At 52.7% G+C, this 19,462-nt stretch overlaps 2 protein-coding genes across 3 annotated transcripts in view; both read left to right on the forward strand.

Moving 5' to 3' along the window:
- The first annotated feature begins 3,820 nt into the window (after positions 1-3,820).
- Positions 3,821-14,336, forward strand: FN3K (fructosamine 3 kinase). 2 transcript variants are annotated; one of them, XM_065896640.1, is made up of 6 exons: positions 3,821-4,078; positions 6,525-6,676; positions 7,527-7,618; positions 7,980-8,062; positions 12,887-13,009; positions 13,892-14,336. In XM_065896640.1, exons 1-6 carry the CDS (start codon positions 3,938-3,940, stop codon positions 14,228-14,230), a joined length of 930 nt encoding a protein of 309 aa, XP_065752712.1. In that variant the 5' UTR covers positions 3,821-3,937; the 3' UTR covers positions 14,231-14,336. The 2 variants fall into 2 exon arrangements, with proteins under 2 accessions (XP_065752712.1, XP_065752713.1); XM_065896641.1 differs by having other exon boundaries at positions 3,938-4,078; positions 7,527-7,622; positions 7,987-8,062.
- A 914-nt stretch (positions 14,337-15,250) lies between these two features.
- Positions 15,251-19,462, forward strand: part of TBCD (tubulin folding cofactor D) — a 176,825-nt gene continuing 172,613 nt past the window's right edge. Inside the window, exons 1-2 of the mRNA XM_065897953.1 lie at positions 15,251-15,643; positions 16,925-16,975. Coding sequence (XP_065754025.1) covers positions 15,436-15,643; positions 16,925-16,975 — 259 coding nt within the window. The 5' untranslated portion in view covers positions 15,251-15,435. The remainder of the gene's footprint in view (positions 15,644-16,924; positions 16,976-19,462) is intronic.

A 19,462-nucleotide genomic window follows, 5' to 3' on the forward strand; every position in this document is an offset into this window, starting at 1 on the left:
TAAACCCGTGAGCCACAACTACTGAGCCTGCACTCTGGAGCCCGCGAGCCACAACTACTGAGCCCACGTGCTACAACTACTGAAGCCTGCATGCCTAGAGCCCGTGCTCCGCCACAAGAGAAGCCACTGCAATGAGAAGCCCGCACACCGCAATTAAGAGTAGCCCCACCCCAATAAAGATGTTTAAAAAAAAAAAAAAAAAGAGTAGCCCCAGCTCGATGCAACTAGAGAAAGCCTATGCACAGCAACGAAGACTCAACGCAGCCAAAAATAAATAAATAAAATAAATTTATATATATAAAAAAGATACATGCACCCCAGAGTTCATAGCAGCACTATTTACAATAGCCAAGACATGGAAGCAACCTAAACGTCCATCGACAGATGAATGGATAAAGAAGATGTGGTACATATATACACAATGAAATACTACTCTGCCATAAAAAATAATGAAGGGCTTCCCTGGTGGCGCAGTGGTTGAGAGTCCACCTGCCGGTGCAGGGAACACGGGTTCGTGCCCCGGTCGGGGAAGATCCCACATGCTGCGGAGCAGCTGGGCCCGTGAGCCATGGCTGCTGAGCCTGCACGCACGTCCGCAGCCTGTGCTCCGCAGCGGGAGAGGCCACAACAGTGATAGGCCCGCGTACTGCAAAAACAACAAAAAAACAAACAAACAAACAAAAATAATGAAATAATGCCCTTTGCAGCAACATGGATGGACCTAGAGATTATCATACTTAAGTAAATCAGACAGAGAAAGACAAATACCATATGATATCACTTACATGTGGAATCTAAAATACGACATAAATGAACTTATTTATGAAACAGAAACAGACACAAAAAACAAACATGGTTACCAAAGGGGAAAGCGGGTAGGGGAAGTATAAATTAGGAATTTGGGATTACAGATACAAACAACTATATATAAAACAAACAAGGACCTCCTGTATAGCACAGGAAACTATATTCAATATCTTGTAATAAACCATAATGGAAAAGAATATGAAAAAATATATATAAATGTATAACTGAATCTCCTTGCTATACGGAAATTAACACAACATTGTAAATCAACTATACTTCAATAAAATAAATTTAAAAAATAAAAAATAAAGTGGGCCCAGGTAACAACACCCATGGGCTTGTTGGAGATGAACTAGCTCCCTGGCGAGAGCCCTACCAGTAAACACTGCTCAGCATGTCTACAGCCTGTCTCCCAGGGTGAGGGGTGGGGGGCAGCTTCTTCTGTCCTCCTCATCTTCTCCCAGTGAAATTGCTTCCAAAAGCTCCTTGTGTGAGAACTTGCCTCCCGGCTGGGGTTTCCTCTTGGGCAGAAGTGTGCGGATATCCTGGAACTTGTTCAGAAACAGCGATCAGAGATCAGGGTGGTGGGGGACTGTGGTGGGCATGGAACAGCCACGCCTTCACAGCCGACTCTGAATTCCTAAGAGGTGGCAGAATACCCCTCCCTTTCCCAGAGTCTGTGTGAGGGGCATGAACGCAGTATGCTTATTGTGAAGGCCAGGATGGTGGGCTAGCCTTGACACCTGGACCACGTCCACCGGCCCTGCTGGCAGCCAGGCCTTAGGATCCCAACCCCTGCCCCAGCTGCCTGATTTCAGAATGGGCTGTTGTGATGGCCCTGGGGCTGTGCCCACAGCTGCCTTCCTGGTGCCCCTTTTCTGAGCAGCATACACCCTCCCCACCCTCCTGAGACTCCCCCGCCACGGAGCAATGGGACACATTTGGCCATGGGCTGTGTTTCCCTTCTCGGTGCCACTGGACTCGGTATTCACCGTAAGGGTCTGAGTGAGCAGGAGAGTCGCTCCCCTGCTCAGTGACCCCAGTACCTTGGCTGGTTCTACCACCCCAATCCACACCCTCAGATACATTTCCTGAGAACTCCTGCAATAGCTGCCTGAGTTTTAGCTACAGTTGGGGCTGAGAGGTGCCGTCTGCACCTTTGCAGCCATCATTCTGGTTCTTGGGGAACCAGGAGACTGGCCGTAGTGGGGAAGGGGCTGCTTGGCTGTGTCTGAGTCACATCTCCCAGTTAAGCTTCCTATCACAAACCAAAACTCAAATGCAGGCTTGGGAGGAGGGTGGGCTGGTTTGCGAAGTCAGAGTGCTCTCCTAGGCACATGTCTTCATGCTGAGGATTCTGCCCTTGGACCCAGGGCTGCCCAGATGGGATCTGGGAGGACTGGGGAGCAGTCCCAAGTGCCTGGGCTTGGGACGAGTAAGATGGTGTGCCCCTGCCTGGCTGCCACCCAGCATGTTCAGACCCTGCTTGGGCAAACTGTGGCCACAGCCCAGAATGGGGCTCAGTCAAGACCAGCGTCTCCTGCAAGAAAGGGCAGGAGGGGGCAGAAGGGTGGAGCTCATGGGCACCTGACCCTGGCAGCTTTGGGACTGGGTTTAGACCAAAGATTTAGAATTCCGAGAGAACAGAAAAAACAGGATGGAAATCATAAGGAAAAAGCTGAAGAAGCTGAAGGCAACTTCCCGGGGTTGGAGGACCCAAGTTTCCATCCTGAAATGGCCCACCTGTCCTGCCCAGAGGAGACTCATCTTGGGCACTTCCCTGGGGAATTGTCACATACCGGCAACAAAGAGAGGATCCAAAAGCCTCCAGAGAGAGAATAGTTTCCACACAGAAAATAAGAATCCAACTGGTTTCCAGCTTCTCAACAGCACGGGAGCTGGAAGGTGAGGCCACAGAGCCATCTCAGTGATGCAAGAACAGCCCGGAATTCCATATCCAGCAGGACTGCCCATCGAGAATAAAGACACCTGCAGACATGCGAGAGCTCGTCTTTACTGTCACGGATCCCTTTTGGGGATGCAATAGGAGCTTAGGCTTCGCCAGACTGAGAGGGAGAGCTGGGAGGAGGGAGACTTGCGGGGGTCAGACCCTTCCTACAGATGCCAAGCAGTCTCCTGCCCACCTGCTCTCGGCCATGCATGTGTACATGCCTTTGTGCACATGGCACATGTGTGTGTTTTTTCTTAATATTTATTTATTTATTTGGCTGCACCGGGTCTTAGCTGCAGCATGCGGGATCTTCATTACGGCATGTGGGATCTTTAGTTGTGGCATGCGGGATCTAGTTCCCTGACCAGGTATGGAACCTGGGCCCCCTGCATTGGGAGAGCAGAGTCTTAACCACTGGGCCACCAGGGAAGTCCTGGCACATCTGTGCCAGGAAGCTCCCTTCCTGGGACAGCCAACCTCTGTAATCAGAAGTCCCACTCCGGGTGTGGTCAGCTGCCTGGTATCAGAACCCCAAGAGCAGGCTCTATCTCTGATGGGCACCAGGTGCCCTGATGAACAAGCCCAGTGCCAGCAACCGGTGTCACCAGGCAGTGCCTGGGGCCTGGCAGGACGTGGTCAAGACCGCCAGCCTTCTGTGGACAGTGTGAGACCTAGCAAGGCCTGTGACCTGCATCTCAGGGACAGCAATCTCCCCTGGACTGTCCTGGGTATTGCTGGGTGGGAGGGCTCTGGGCCGAGGCTCAGAGAGGGTTCAGGGGGCCTCTGTGCAGGGAGGTCAGGCCCTATAGGGCCCTGGGCAAGTCCCAGCCGGGTCCAGGCTCACTGACTGTGGACACACGGGAGGGCACCGCCCCCACGTCTGTCCCCCTATCAGAGAGCTCCACCCTCCTCCCATAGCGCTGGGTCCGCCCGGCTTGGCCTACGGGATGGAGGCGGCGAGCGCTTGCCCAGCCTGACTGAACCCCCGCCCTCACTCTCCTGCGGGAGGAAGACCGGGAGGCCGGACACCCGGGCGCTGGGAGCCCTTAGGCCAAACAGACGCCTCCCCCGCGGACAGCTGCCTCGGCAGCGGCGAGCTCGCGTCTGGGCCCGCTGTCTGCGCGGTCCCAGGTCCCCCGTGTCCCCGTGTCTCCCGTCCCCCATCCCGCCGCCGGCCCCATGGAGCAGCTGCTGCGCGCGGAGCTGCGCACCACGACCCTGCGCGCCTTCGGGAGCCCCGGGGCCGGCTGCATCAGCGAGGGACGCGCCTACGACACGGATGCCGGTCCCGTGTTCATCAAGGTCAACCGCAGGACGCTGGTGCGTGCCCCCCACCCCATCCCATCCTACCCCACCCTTCCCTGCGGCCTGAGCCTGCCCCTGGAGCTGGAGGGGAGAAGGGGTTGAGGGTGGGGGAGGGCTGGAAGGAAGGGGGGGAGGAGAGGAAGGTGGTGAGGGGGCTCAGGGGCTCAGGGAGAGGGAGCGCTGTGGTCTGGTCCTGGGCCAGGCCTGGCAGTCACAGCCCCGGGGTCAGCTTGCGGCCTTGCAGAGGCTCAAGCGTTTTCTGTGGGATTCCGAGGTTTTGTCTGCTCCGGGATTAATTTACTTCCTTTTGCCTGGATGCACAGGAGTTTTTGGTGTCTGTTTTAATTTCTCAACCATTCAAGCATGGGGGGCAGTGAAGCTTGGGGTCCTGGGCTTCTTCTGCCACTCCCCTGGGGCTCAGCTCTGGACTCCATTCCCCACAGCCCCTGGGTCCTCCCTGGCAGATGGAAAGAGGCAGGAAGAACCCTTGCCCGACACAGAGGGCCCGGCTTCTTCTGTTCCTTCTACTCACAGGCCATGCTTGTGTTGGACCTGGTTTCCATTGCCTGCTTAAAATATTGCTGTTAAATGTACATGGAAAATAGTAACACTTTACAGATGGAGAAAACTGACCATAGTGTGTGCACCTCAGGTGCTGAGGATGGCGCTCCCTTGGCCCTGGTGGGCAGCTCCAAGGAGCCCCTGGTGCTCTGTGGGCCAGGCCCCTTTGAGATGTGGCAGTGGGGAGGGGGTGTTGGCTGTGGGCTGGAGGAAATCCCAGAGTGACCCCTCCAGTCCCCCTGCAGCACTGCCAACGTTTAGGATGGACAGTGGGTCGGCATTGGTCCGGCATCCCTGCTCTGTTGGCACCAGGAACTGTTAAAGAATCTGGTTTCAGTACCCAAATCCCTCAAAACGATAAGGCCCACCCACTGGGAAGCGGTATTGGGTTCAGGGTTCACGCTGGCCCTGGAAACTTCGCAGCTGGTTCCTGAAAGCTCTTCCAGGCTGGGATCCCATTTTTCACCCTTGAAACCTTCAGTGCTGGCACACAGGAGGTGACCAATCAATACACGAGAACAGGTGATAGGTGAGGCCCTCAGGATGTAAGCAATCTGGAGCCCAGGTGTCCTCTTCCCCTGTACGTTTGGGGTCTCACCCTGGGAGCATGGCTGGGGGTCACTGGACACCTCTCTCCATGATTCTAGGTGTGGATTGGCAGTTAGGAGGACACCTTGCACATTCTCCCCTCAGGTCCTTGAATTAAAGGATGGAATTTTTTTCCTGTGTGGAAATAGATGCTTTGATCTTGTTCACAAAGGTTAATTCTATAAGCCAGAGGTATTCACAAACCATATTAACAAACACATTTTTTTTTTTTTTGCGGTACGTGGGCCTCTCACTGTTGTGGCCTCTCCCGTTGCGGAGCACAGGCTCCGGACGCGCAGGCTCAGCGGCCATGGCTCATGGGCCCAGCCGCTCCACGGCATGTGGGATCTTCCCGGACTGGGGCACAAACCCGTGTCCCCTGCATCGGCAGGCGGACTCTCAACCACTGCGCCACCAGGGAAGCCCAACAAACACATTGTTAACCCAGATGTAGTGTACCTAAGGTGAGAGTTCACCTAATTTAAAAGTGGGATATTTGTACAAAATTTTTTAGAAGTAGGAAGACCCCTGGGTCCCAGTGGAGGCTGTTCCGCTGCCCTGGGGAGTGACTGTCTTCTTCTTGGGTGGGGTGCATGGCTCCTTCCCAGCCTCCAGGCCCTGGTGGGTGCTTGCCTCTGGGGACTGGCCCTGGACCTCCCAGCCCCTGCCTTCCCCTGCCCCAAGTGTGTGCCCCAGTCACTTTGGCATGCCCCCCCATGCTGCCCTATGCTGCCTCTCATTTGCTGTAAGTGCTCAAGGCATCGTGGGGGCAGGTAACCTGGAAGGGGACCCAGGCCCAGCCCCATACCCTCCACTAACCTGCACTTCAAGGCACCCCACCAGCACCCCCATGGCACCCTGTGGCACCCCACAGCACCCCACTATACCCCCAGCACCCTCATGGTCTACTACAACACCTCATAGCACTCCCACCACCCCACAGTATCTTCATGGCACTTCCAGCACCTCCCAGCACCCCCATGGCACTCCTAGCACCCGAAGGTTTCCCAGCACCCCCAGCACCCCACCCCCCCATGGCCTGTGCTTCCTTACCTCTCAGAGCAAGCACTTGGTGCAGGCCTCAGCATCCTGTCCACCCTAAGCTCTCGGCGCAGCCCCTTCCTATCCAAAGGGGGCCACATTGCGTCCCACCCTCTAGGGGCTGATGCTTTGCTCCCCAGCCAGTTTTCAGCAACTGGAGGTCCTGGGTGCTTGCGATCCCACATGGTGGCTTCTGTGCAGGGCTGTGAGCCTCAACCTGGCTGCATAGCCCTTGCTGGCGTCGGAGTTCACGGCCATGTTCTGGACGCAGGCCCGGCAGATGTTTGAGGGGGAGATGGCGAGTCTGGAGGCTCTTCGGAGCACCGGCCTGGTGCGGGCGCCTCAGCCTATCAAGGTGATTGACCTGCCTGGAGGTGGGGCTGCCTTTGTGATGGAGCATCTGAAGATGAGGGGCCTGAGCAGGTGAGAGAGAGAGAGAGAGAGAGAGAGAGAGAGAGAGAGAGTGTGTGTGTGTGTGTGTGAGAGAGAGAGAGACAGAGAGAGAGAGACAGAGAGGGAGACAGAGAGACAGAGAGAGGAAGATGAGAGAGGGGGAGCAGCCTCTTGCTGAGCTGCCCATACAACTCCATGCAGGGAGCAGAGACAGGGCCCAGAACCACACCTGCCATCCCTGATGGAGGCAGGAGCTCCTGCTTTCCATGCAGGGTCAGAGTCGGAGGTTAGTTTGGCTCCACAAAGTTGTGCCAGATAAGCGTGTTTGAACCATCCATTGCTTTGTGCTCAGAGGGCACCCGTACCAGCTCAGTTTGGGCAGTGAGGTCTGATCTAGTAATTATCTGAAGTCCTTAATTTTTTTTCTAATTATTAAAGTTATGTATGTTCATTGTTTAAAAAATGGTGGAAGACGCAAACTCATGTGAAGAAAACTAAAGGCGCCCATCATCCCAGAAGCAGGGAGCGGTCACTGCTACGTTTTGGTGTGTGATTATCATCCCAGTCTTTTTCTTATATGTGATTTACATTTGTTTTTACAAAAATTGGGAGCCTTTTTTTTTTTTACTCTACTTAACATTACTTTTTCCCTTGATTTGTCCCTTAATTCCCAGTACCTCTGTGGGCTTCAACAGAAGCCTACCCCTCTTGGTGGTTTTATACTATTTTGTTTTTTGGAGGTCATTGCCTACAGTTCATTTTTGTCAGTTTTTAAAGAACAGAGAGTAGTTTTTAAGGTATTTAAAACATTTCTCAAAATGGAACAGGCGAGCTGGTTGTTGTTTCTTATTTTAATTGGCTGCATTTCTTCTTTTCTCAGTCAGGCATCAAAACTTGGAGACCAGATGGCAGATTTGCACCTTTACAACCAGAAGCTCAGGGAGAAGTTGCGGGAGGAGGAGAACAGAGTGGGTATGTTCAGACTGCTGTTGTGCACCCTTGACCTGGGTGCATCTACCCTGGGTTGGTGCTTAGGGGGGATATTTCAGTAATGGGTTGGGTTGCACACCACCTGCCTGTAGACTGCAGTGTGAAAAAAGAGATTGTTAAATAAGCATTTTGATGATAAGCTAGTAGAATCAGCTCATGACCCCTCTGCTGTCCAGTGTGCTTGAGATAGGCGTGTCCTTGCTGGTCCATGTGTGGACCAATTGCTACCATGTGTAGTATAACCTCAGCCACCCATGTTCCAGCAGTGCAGCCCAGGCCCATCCTGATGCTCTGCTGAGGTCTGACATTTAAGAGAAAGCCAAGCAGCACTTTCTGTTGACAGGCCAGAGGGCTGAGGGTGCCGGTCCCAAGTATGTGAGCAAGTTCGGCTTCCACACGGTGACGTGCTGCGGCTTCATCCCACAGGTGAGTGCCTGGGCGAGGATGCTTCTGCTTAGTTCCTGATGCCCCAGTGCTGGTCACCCCACCCCTTGTGTGTGACAGAGTGCCAGTCCACTGGGCACCAGCAAGTCTGACTACCTGATTTCTTCTTTTTTTTTTTATAAATTTATTTATTTTTGGTTGTGTTGGGTCTTCGTTTCTGTGCTTTCTGTGCTTTCTCTAGTTGCGGCGAGCGGGGGCCACTCTTCATCGCGTTGCGCGGGCCTCTCACTATCGCGACCTCTCTTGTTGCGGAGCACAGGCTCCAGACGCGCAGGCTCCAGACGCGCAGGCTCAGTAGCTGTGGCGCACGGGCTTAGTTGCTCCGCGGCATGTGGGATCTTCCCAGACCAGGGCTCGAACCCGTGTCCCCTGCATCGGCAGGCAGATTCTCAACCACTGCGCCACCAGGGAAGCCCCTGACTACCTGATTTCTGAAAGCAGAGTGTGAGTTGTGATAAATGGGCTGGGGAGAGTAGATGTCGAGGTTCACTGAGCAGAGCTCAGAGGAGGTGGGGAGCTGTGGGGCAGGTAGAAGAGCATTCTGAGCAGAGGAAACAGCAGGTGCAAAGGCCATATCACAGGAGGGCATGTGCTAAGTGTGGAGGACGGAAGTGGGTGGGGGTAAGGCAGCATTAGAGGTCAGGGACTAAGTCCTGGTCACTCAGCCCGTCTCCTGGGGCCTTTAAAAATTATTAGTACTATTGAAAAAAAAAACTATTAGTACTGTCGAGAGGTAATTCAGTGACATAAACGTCACCTTTCAAGTGTACAGGTCAGTGATTTTTAGTATATTCACAGTGTTAGGCGGCCACCACCACTATCTGACTCCAAAACATTTTCATCACCCCAAGGAGAAACCACATACCCATTAGTAGTCACTCCCCATTCCCCCGCCCTCAGTCACCGGCAACCATGAATCTCTTTCTGTCTTTAGGGTTTGCCTATTCTGGACATTTCGTATAAATGGAATCATATTGTACAATAGATATACTTTTATGTCTGCCGGGTGGGGGCAGAGGGCTGTTCTTCCGGGTGGAGGTCACTAGAGGCAAGATCCTTATGAAGCTGGAGGCAGATTTAGGGATCTTATTCAAGGGGTAGCCCTCACATCTGGGGTCCCTAGAACTGTACCTGGTGGTTTACCAGGCTTGTTAAGACCCTATGAATCTCTGCTGAAGCCAGCTCCCCTGGGGGTTACACACCTGTCTGGAGCCAGTGACCAGCACAATAGTGTGGTCCCAGCCCAGTATGGCCAAATATGGCTTGTTATCCTGCTTCCGATGTTGAGTTTAAGAGCTATGAGTCTCCAGAGATTTGGTTGACCTCACCCAGTGGCTTTTCAAGAACTGAGGAATGAACGTGTACACAGAACCCTGATGTGTGAAGCAGGTGAGGATGGGGCTGGCCTGTTTGGGACACAGGCAGCCCCCGAGTGCCCCTTCAGAGTCCAGGATCAGTGAACCAACCTAGTTTAGCTGCAGCCCAGCCAGGAAGGGGCAGGAAACCCGGGAGGACACCTGGTCCACCTCCTTGTGCTGTGACAAGATGGTACTGGATGTAGTGTCCGATGGACATAGCATGGATGGACCAGCCTGAAGTTTCAAGAGGCTCCCTGCTCCTTGGGAGGACTGAGTGGACCCTTAGGGGCTGCAGCCATTCATGAGGCAACCCTGAATGGTGGCACCTAGTGAGCTGAGCCCTGTTGGGGCCATTGGCTCGGTCAGAGGACTGACACAGTTTGTTTGCTGCTGTGTCCGACTCAACTCCCCAGTTGCCATCGCAACACCAGGAGGCGGGTTGCCATTGACCCGTTTTGTGGATGAGGAAAATGATGTGCAGAGAAGCCAGGTGGTACCTGAGTCATGCAGCTGGTAAGCGGAGGGGCCAGGGTTTGGCCCTGTCTGGCTTCAGAGCATAGGCCCTGACTGCCACACATCCTGATCCACCTGGTCCAGGTGAAAGCTGGGTCCTCCCACCAGCTATGCACCCAGGCGGCCCCGCCTTTGGTAGCTCAGGGGAAGATCATATATTTTCGTGGGTGAGGGGATCATGGCCCATTGGTTCAGGTGGAGGGCTAGCCAGTGCTGGTCTCCAGCTGTGTCTTCATGACCTGGTCATCTAGGAGGTAGACCGAGGCTGGGACACTAGGGGCCTGGGCAGGCAGATGGAGCACGAGGGCCTGCCATCCCATAGACCTCAGGCTGTTTGGGGAGGGGGTCTCCCGCCTTCTCTTGAGGTGCACATAGCACCAAGGGGGTGAACACAGGGCCTCGGCCACCACAACCCTCTGCACAGGGAGTCTCCATGCTGAGGATGCTGACCAGAGATGCATGCTCTCCGGAAAGTTCCTCCCTTAAGGAAGTTCACAGAGTAACCCTTTGTATAAAATAAGCTTTTCATCTTTTTTTTTTTAAACAACTCTATTAAAGTATAACTGACATAAACTGCACCTATTTAAAATGTACAGTTTGGTAAGTTTTGACATATGTATGTGCCTGTGAACCGCTAACTGCAGTCAGGTCAATGAGTATATCCATCACCAAAAAAGTATCCTCCTGCCCTTTTGTAATGTTTTCCTCCTGCCCTTCCCTGCCCCTGGCAAGTGCTGATCTGTTTTCTATCACCATAGATAGGTTTGCATTTTGTGTAATTTAATATAAATGGAATCATATGGTGTGTACTCCTTTTTGTCTGGCTTCTTTCACTTAGCACAAACATTTTGATAATCATCCATGTTGTTGCCTGTGTCAAAAGTCCATTCCATTGTATGATAAACCACAGTGTGTTTATCCATTAATGGACATCTGAGTTGTTTCCGGGTTTTGCTTTCACAAATAAAGCCACTATGAACCTTCATGTGCAAGAGTTTGTGTGGACAAATGCTTCCATTTATTTTGGGTAAATACCTAGGAGCCAATGACTAGGTCAAATGTAGGCTTATATTTAACTTTTTAAGAAACTACCAAAATATTTTCCGAAGTGGTTATACCATTTTACATTCACACCATCAGTGTATGAGCATTCCAGGTCCTCGGCATCCTCACATACTTGGTATTTTCCTTTTTCTAAAATTGTAGCCATCCTAGTGATTGTGAGGTATCTCAGTGAGGTTCTGTTTTCCCTGATGACTAAGGATGTGGAGCATCTATTCATGTGCTTATTTGCCATATATTAGGGACATAATTATTTAGGATTATTATATCTTCCTCATCAGTTGACTTCCTTTCCATAGTGAGATGACTTTCTTTATACTTGGTGATATTCTTTGCTCTGAAATTTACTTCCATATTAATATAGCTACTCCAGCTTTCTTTTTTTAAATTTTATTTATTTAATTAATTTTTATTTTTGGCTGTGTTGGCTCTTTGTTGCTGTGCGCGGGCTTTCTCTAGTTGTGGTGGGTGGGGGCTATTCTTTGTTGCCGTGCGCGGGCTTCTCATTGCGGTGGCTTCTATTGCGGAGCACGGGCTCTAGGCGCGTGGCCTTAAGTAGTTGTGGCTCACGGGCTCTAGAGCACAGGCTCAGTAGTTGTGGCATGCAGGCCCAGTTGCTTCATGGCATATGGGATCTTCCCGGACCACGGCTTGAATCTGTGTCCCCTGCATTGGCAGGCGATTCTTAACTACTGTGCCACCAGGGAAGCCCTCCAGCTTTCTTTTGACTAGTGCTAGCATGATTTATTTTTTCTATCATTTTCACCTGTTTCTGTTTTTATATATAAAGTGCATTTCTTGTACACAGCTTATAATTTGGTTAAAAAATATAATTGGATTAAAAATAATTGCTTTATTTTTCTAACCTGTTGATCTCTTGTCATTTAACTGGGGTGTTTAGACACATTTAATGTACTTATTCATATGGTTAGGTTTGGAACTGTTGTCATTTCTTTTTTATTTGTCTTATCTGTTCTCTGCTCCCCTTTTATTCTTTTTTCTTTATTGTTGTTGTTTTTATAAATTTATTTATTTTTTGGTGCATTGAGTCTTTGTTGTTGGGTCTTCATTGCTGCGTGCGGGCTTTCTCTAGTTGCCGCGAGCGGGGGCTACTCTTCGTTACGGTGCGCGGGCTTCTCATTGCGGTGGCTTCTCTTTTTGCAGAGCTTGGGCTCTAGGCGCATGGGCTTCAGTAGCTGTGGCACGTGGGCTCAGTAGTTGTGGCTCGCGGGCTCTAGAGCGCAGGCTCAGTAGTTGTGGCGCATGGGCTTAGTTGCTCCGCGGCATGTGTTATCTTCCTGGACCAGGGCTCGAACCCGTGTGCCCTGCATCGGCAGGCAGACTCTCAACCACTGTGCCACCAGGGAAGCCCTAAGTATTTTTAAATAATTTACTTATTTATTTTTGGCTGCATTGGGTCCTCGTTGCTGTGCGCGCAGGCCTTCTCCAGCTGTGGCGAGCAGGGCCTCTCTTCCTTGCGGCACGCAGACCTCCCACTGCGACGGCTTCTCCTGTTGGGAAGCACGGGCTCCAGGTGTGTGGGCTTCAGCAGTTGTGACTCGCGGGCTCTAGAGCGCAGGCTCAGCAGCTGTGGTGCATGGGCCCAGTTGCACTGCGGCATGCAGGATCCTCCCGGACCAGGGCCCGAACCCGTGTCCCCTACATTCGGCAGGCAGATTCCTAACCACTGTGCCACCAGGGAAGTCCCTAAGTAAGTATTTTTAATGATTCCATCTTATCTCCCTTGTTGGACAGCGATAACATTTGCTGTGCTCTTTTAGTGGTTGCTTTAGGGTTTAGGCAGATGCCATGCATAACTCTGTCCTGTGACCACCAACTGCAGCACCAGCCCCTCCTTTCCCTTGTTGCTCAGGTGAACGAGTGGCAGGATGACTGGCCAACCTTCTTCACCCGGCACCGGCTCCAAGCACAGCTGGACCTCATTGAGAAGGACTATGCTGACCGAGAGGCACGAGAACTCTGGTCACAGCTGCAGGTGGGCACAGCAATTATCCTCTGGGAGAGGGGTTGTTCTCTTATGAGCCTACCACATTTGTGTGGGACCCCCTGCTAGAACAGAGCCAGAGTGGGGACTGCTGAGCCTGGAGCAGAGCTGGTCAAGTCGTGGACCCATAAGTGTCCTGACTATTGGCTTGATGGGGAAATTGAGAAGGGGATGGGACCTGAGGGCATACTTGATCCCTGAGTGCACCTGTCACGTGTGCTTGGTCACCAGGTACTTAACCTCAGACTTTGCTCATGTGAAATGTAGGTGTTTGGCTTGTAAATGGTGGCATTTACTATTACTTTCTTGTCCATTCTTATGCTGTATTTTTCACCAAGGCAACGTCTTACCTCTTAGAGCAGGTGTGGGTAGCACTTTGAAACCAAAGTGATTGGTTTCAAAACGTAACTCTCAAAATGTTAAAAACAGAACTCGCATATCAGTCTATCAGCATGCATCAAAGAAATTTTATTTAACTCATTGCTGAAGTAATCAGGCTACAAAAGAGGTGCAGATATATATGTGCTGTGAAATAAAAGAATAGCACAGAAAGTTTGCTAAGTTACAACAAAAAGACTCCACTCAGGCTGTACAGTTCATATTCCACATGACAATGAAATCATAACCTCTGAGGTTCTCTACTGTATGGAAATCATTAAACTGTAGCGTTTCTAGACCTAAATTAGTAGTAAATACTAAGACAAAATTACATTTCCCTGGAGTCAGAGGATCCTTATCCCTGGGCTTGGTACAAAGTGGTGGCTGGACCCTGAGCAAACACAAGGTCGTCTTTGCCTTATTTCCAAGTACTGGATGAGGAGACTGTGGCTCCCAGGCCTGTGATAACTCTGTGTACAATAATTATTTTCTTAGGTGAAGATCCCAGATTTGTTTTGTGGCCTAGAGGTTGTCCCCGCTCTTCTTCATGGGGATCTCTGGTCAGGAAATGTGGCCGAGGACGACACCGGCCCCATTATTTACGACCCGGCCTCCTTCTACGGTCATTCTGAGTTTGAACTGGCGATTGCCTTGATGTTCGGGGGGTTTCCCAGGCCCTTCTTCACCGCCTACCACCGGAAGGTCCCCAAGGCTCCAGGGTTTGACAGGCGGCTGCTGCTCTATCAGCTCTTTAACTACCTGAACCACTGGAACCACTTCGGAAAGCAGTACAGGAGCCCATCCCTGGGCACCATGAGGAAGCTTCTCAAGTAGCAGCCCGCCTGTGTCGCCTGCCCAGCCGCTTGCCAAAGGACCAGGGCGGCAGTACCAGAGGTGGCTTCAGAGATGAATAAAGCCCACGGTGGTTTCAGGGATGGAACTGTGTGTGTCTTAGTTTCACCTGCGTCTCCGTCCTCCGTGCAGCTGGGTTAATTTATGGGGGCCCAGACTACCTGAAAGGTCTCCGACAGGCTCATTACCTATTCCAGTCTGGGGGGAACTTGGAGTTTGGATACTTTCATGACAGTTGTACAGAAATTCACACAGATCTGGGGTTTGCTTAGGTGGAATTTGGTGTCATGGCCCCCTGTGGATTCGGGTCTCCTGTTTCTGGCTTAGGCAGAGTTGGGGATCATGAGATGGGTGCACCTCTTGAGCAGTATCTCTGGGGCTGAGCAGGGCTCCAAGTCCATCTTACTGAGGTGGACAGGTGGAAGAAAGACCCCCCCCCACCATGTGCTTTAGCCACTGCCCAGCTTCTCTCCCGCGCTCTGTTTTGCAGCTGGTGTTTTTTGCTCGAATAGAAGGGTGTGTGTGTGTGTGTGTGTGTGTGTGTGTGTGTGTGTGTGTGTGTGGCGGTAGCCTTGGGTAGGGGGTGTGCCCTGGCGGGTGCCTGGAGTGCTCAGGGTGTCGGGGTATCCAGGGGGTCGGCGTGTCGGGCTGCCACCGTGTAGGGGCGGGGCTGCCGGGCACCTAGGCCACCCGTGTGTGCGTCTCGGAAGACCTGAGCCGCGCCGTTATCACTCCTCCCGAATCGCCAATTGTTTCGGGGCTTTACGAGTGCCCACTCATCTGTTGTCTGGAAAGTGCCTGTCTAGCGGGCTGGAGCCGCTCCCACTGCAGCCCTGCGCGCCTGCAGACGGCTTTGCAGGAAGACCCCCGGGACCTGAACTCAGCGCGCGTGCTCGGGGAAGGCTGCGCAGCCGGCTTGTGGGATCTTGTCACCCCACCCAGCCCTCTGGCCCCGCCTCACTCGGGGTCGGCACCGCCTCCGCGCGCAGTATTTTGGCGGCAGGCGCGCTCTGTAGCGGGGCCGGCGCGCAAGGTCGGAGGTCGTGGGGCGGGGCCGGCGTTATTGCCGTCTTCTCTGTCTCAGCAGTCTTGAGCGTTCGGTGCCTCGTGTCCCACGCCCCACGCCCCGCGCCCCGCGCGCGTGTGGAGCCGGCTGCGAGTCTGCGGGCACCGTCCGGCCGCCGAGGATGGCCTTGAGCGAGGAGCCGGCCGTGGGCGCCGTGGAGGATCCGGTGGAGGACCGGGCGGAGGATGCGGCGGAGGACGCGGCGCTGGCCTGCTGCGCCTCTCTCGAGTCGTTCGGCGAGAGCGCGGAGACGAAGGAGCTGCTCGGCCGCCTACCGGCGGTGCTTGGAGACCGCGCGGCCCGGGAGGGCGCCCTGGAGCGGTTCCGGGGTGCGTGCGGGCCGGAGGAGGGAAGGGGGCAGCGCAGGCTGTGCAGGTCTCCTTTCTTGCGGTTCCAGACACGGGCGCGCGCGTGAGAGGTGGAGGGCAGTGGGCCTGCTGGCCGACCTCCGTTAGGAGGGGGCGGGTGGACCTCCCCTGGGCGGCTCGTCTTCAAGTTCTGTCTCCAGCCTGTCCTGGGACCACGGCAAAGAGCATTTCCTCCGAGACAGCTGTGTGGACGGGGCAGTGGGAGCAGGAGAGGCGAGAACAGGTTGGAGCGGGCGGGGGCCGGGCTGGCTGTGCGGTTGTGGGGCCCCCACCCAGAGCCTTAGCTGTAGGCAGCGCCCATGGCTCGGCCAAGACTGTGCAGGACAGCGCAGGATGTCGGATAGGCGCACCGTCGGATGCTTAGTCATTAGTCTAGGTTCTCCAAGTTTAGATGGACCCTTGTAGTTGTCTATAACGGGTAACTTCCAGATGATTCCTTAGGATCCCGTGGTTAGATAACTACGTAGGGTTTTGTGATTCAGTAAAACCGTCCTCGAGGACCCTTTTAGGTAAAGAAATTTCTATATAATTTTGTCTTCATGGGTTTGTAATGACAACTCTGAACTTCAGGAGGGGGCAGTGTGGCTGGCTGAGTGGAAAGAGCACACACTTCGGCAACGCAGCCCTGGGCTTGAATAGCCCTCTGCCACTTGGGCTAGTTGCTTGATTGTGCTGTTTCTCTGGCTGTCGGCTGCGGTTAGCACTGAAAACACCTCTGGTGTAGAACTGTCCTGAGGGTGAGGTGTATATCCAGGGACCAGAGAAAGCCCACTTTCCCATTCCTAGGGAGTGGTCAGGTGTGGAGGTGTGTGGCGCATAAGAACTGCCATAACCCAAGTGGTCGTGGGATCTGATAGGAGCAGTTCTAGCTGCTGGTAGGAGTGGAAACCAGGCTGCCTGGGATTAAGGAGGCCGTGGTGTGAGGGCTGGGAGGGCACGTGGCTTGGTGTGTGTGGCAGAGGAGAGTGAAGGGCGTGGAAGGTGTGTGTCTAATGAAGGGGAGGACTCAGCTTGGCCGTCAGCAGGCTGTGAAGGAAGGAAGAAGCGAGGACCTGAGAGGAAGGTGTGCTGAGCAAGCAGAGGGCAGAGGCCAGGGCACAGTGGCCCTGAGGAAGTGGGTGGGTGGGGGCTCACTCCAGCTGGCCTGTGCTCTTGGGAGCTGCCCTGCAAGTCAGCGTGGGAAAACTCGAGTGTCTCCGAGGCTCATGTGCATGTTAATTCTCACATTGTTTTTCTTTTCAGTAATAATGGACAAATACCAGGAGCAGCCTCACCTGTTGGACCCACACCTAGGTAAGAATAGAGGCTGAGGATTTTGATTTTTGATCGTTCAGTTACAGATGATCGCAGAGGCCTTGGTGCATGGAGTGTGTGTGTGTGTGTGTGTCTGTGTCTGTGTGTGCGCGCCTGCGCACAAGCAGAGGGTATCAGGATAAAGTGCCCGGGTCTTACTGGTTAGTGGGGCCTACAGTAGTAACACCTGCTCGTGGCAGTGAACTTGAGAAGGAGGAAGGTAGCGATAGTAACTTCAGTTGAAGGGCAGCATGGTATGGGGGTTGGGGTCACAAACCCCGGGGCTAGACCACCTAGATTTACATCCCAGCTCTGCCACTTAGCTGCTCTGTGCCTGAGTTTTCTTGCCCGTGATATGGGGTCATCAGCGCTGCTTGCCCCCAGGGCTGTGGAGATCTTAGACACATCACCAGGGAGACACCAAGGGTTAGCCTCAGTGTGCACACAGGTGCCTTTTAAAAAGTGGGCTGGTGCTGTGCGTGCTGGTTTTTCTTTTTTAACAGGTTTTGTACAAGGTAAGTGTTCTGAACTCTCAGCTATCTCAGGCAGAATAAATACATTTCATGCGTGGTTGGCAGCTTGGCTGGGTGGGGATGGAAGGCATGGGTCCATCGTCTTCCCTCATCCAGTTATGCCATGTCCAAATCTGAGTTTCTTTTTCAGGAGGCTTTTCTAGAACCTCATATTTTAGGAGGGTATGACTCGCGCTAGGCTTTTTTTCTTATGCTGGGCATTAGCTGGACAATTTTAGGCTGAACACTTGCATCCTTTGGTACAGGGAGCTTTACTTCTGGTGTGTTTTTGATTGTTTCTCTGCTCTGCCTTCTTCGGGTGTGCCTGTGAATTTCCAGAGTGATCCTCTGGGTCCCTAAGCTTTTCCCTTATAGTTCTGCTTTTGGATCTTTGTTTTGCATGTAGAAGATGTTCTTGAATTTATTTTGACAGTTGTTTTTACTTTATAAGAGTGCTTGTCCTTGGTTTGGTATATTTCAAAGTTGTCTTACAGGTCCGGTTTTCCTCCCTGGGGAGCACATACCTAGCTGCTGGGCCCTGTGAGGAGGGTCCTGCTGTGGGCCTCCTAGCCCAGAATTACCTTTTGAGTCGGGCACCAAGCCTGGTTTCCAGCTCTAAGCCCTTCAGCCTACTCTTTTCAGGGCACCTCTGTCCAGGATAGCTCTGTGCAGTGATGGAATGTTCTAGATCTGTGCTGTCTGGTAAGGTCACCACTAGCCACATGTGACTGTGGAGCACTAGAAATATGGCTCGTATGACTGAGAAACTGAATTTTATTTCATTTTTTGTTTTTTTCTTTGAATCTTAAATTTTATTTGATTTGAGTTAAAAAAACCCAAATATGGCTAGTGACTGTGGTATTCTCCATTCGCAAGAGTAAACCTTTAGGGCTTCCCTGGTGGCGCAGTGCTTAAGAATCCGCCTGCCAGTGCAGGGGACACGGGTTTGAGCCCGGGTCCGGGAAGATCCCGCATGTTGCGGAGCAGCTAAGGCCGAGTGCCACAACTACTGAGACTGCGCTCTAGAGCCTGCAAGCCACAACTACTGAAGCCCGCGCGCCTAGAGCCTGTGCTCCGCAACAAGAGAAGCCACCGCAATGAGAAGCCCACGCATCGCAACGAAGAGTAGCCCCCGCTCGCTGCAACTAGAGAAAGCCCGTACGCAGCAAGGAAGACCCAACACAGCCAAAAATAAAATAAATAAATTTATTCAAAAAAAAAAAGTAAACCTTTAGTCTTCTGCCTGTATGGGCACGGTGCTGTGGCCTGGAGCCTTGGACCACTCCTCCTGTTTTCAGCTGCCCCTTTGTCCTACCCTGGGCTGACCGCGGCACCTCAGGCCTCTGGCCTCCCGGCTGTGACCCACCGCTGGGCTCTGCTTCTGTACTTCCGCTGTGCAGCTCAGTTACAACTTGGAAGTCACCGCTGAAGTCTCTTAGCTACTGTTTCTTCTGTTCTCTTTTTCCTTGTGGATTTGTTTCTCTTTGTTGATTTACTGGGGTTTGGAGGTGGGGGGTTGCTGAGGGAAGCACTGGAATCACCTGCTTTCCTGGTCTCTGTTCTTCCGTGAGTGCTGTGCTGTCTTTCCGAGTCTCTCTGAGCTGAGTTCTGGCTGTTCTCTATTGTTCCCGGGGTTCTCCTCTTTCCCCTGGGGTCAGCTTTTCTTTGTAATTTGATCTTTTCATCTTGCTGGTTCTGTCCGTGTTTCAGACCAAATGGATGCAGACAAGGGCTCCTCTGCTTCTGTTTTGTAAGTTGGAGTATTTTCTTTTTCTTTTTTTTTGAATTATTTATTTTTTTATAGAGCAGGTTCTTGTTAGTTATCTGTTTTTTTTTTTTTTTTGCGATACGTGGGCCTCTCACTGTTGCGGACTCTTCAATTGCGGAGCACAGGCTCCGGGTGCGCAGGCCCAGTGGCCATGGGTCATGGGACCAGCTGCTCCGCGGCACATGGGATCTTCCCGGACCGGGGCAC

The sequence above is a fragment of the Phocoena phocoena genome, chromosome 19 (assembly GCF_963924675.1).
Source record: "Phocoena phocoena chromosome 19, mPhoPho1.1, whole genome shotgun sequence".
NCBI classification, from domain to species: domain Eukaryota; kingdom Metazoa; phylum Chordata; class Mammalia; order Artiodactyla; family Phocoenidae; genus Phocoena; species Phocoena phocoena.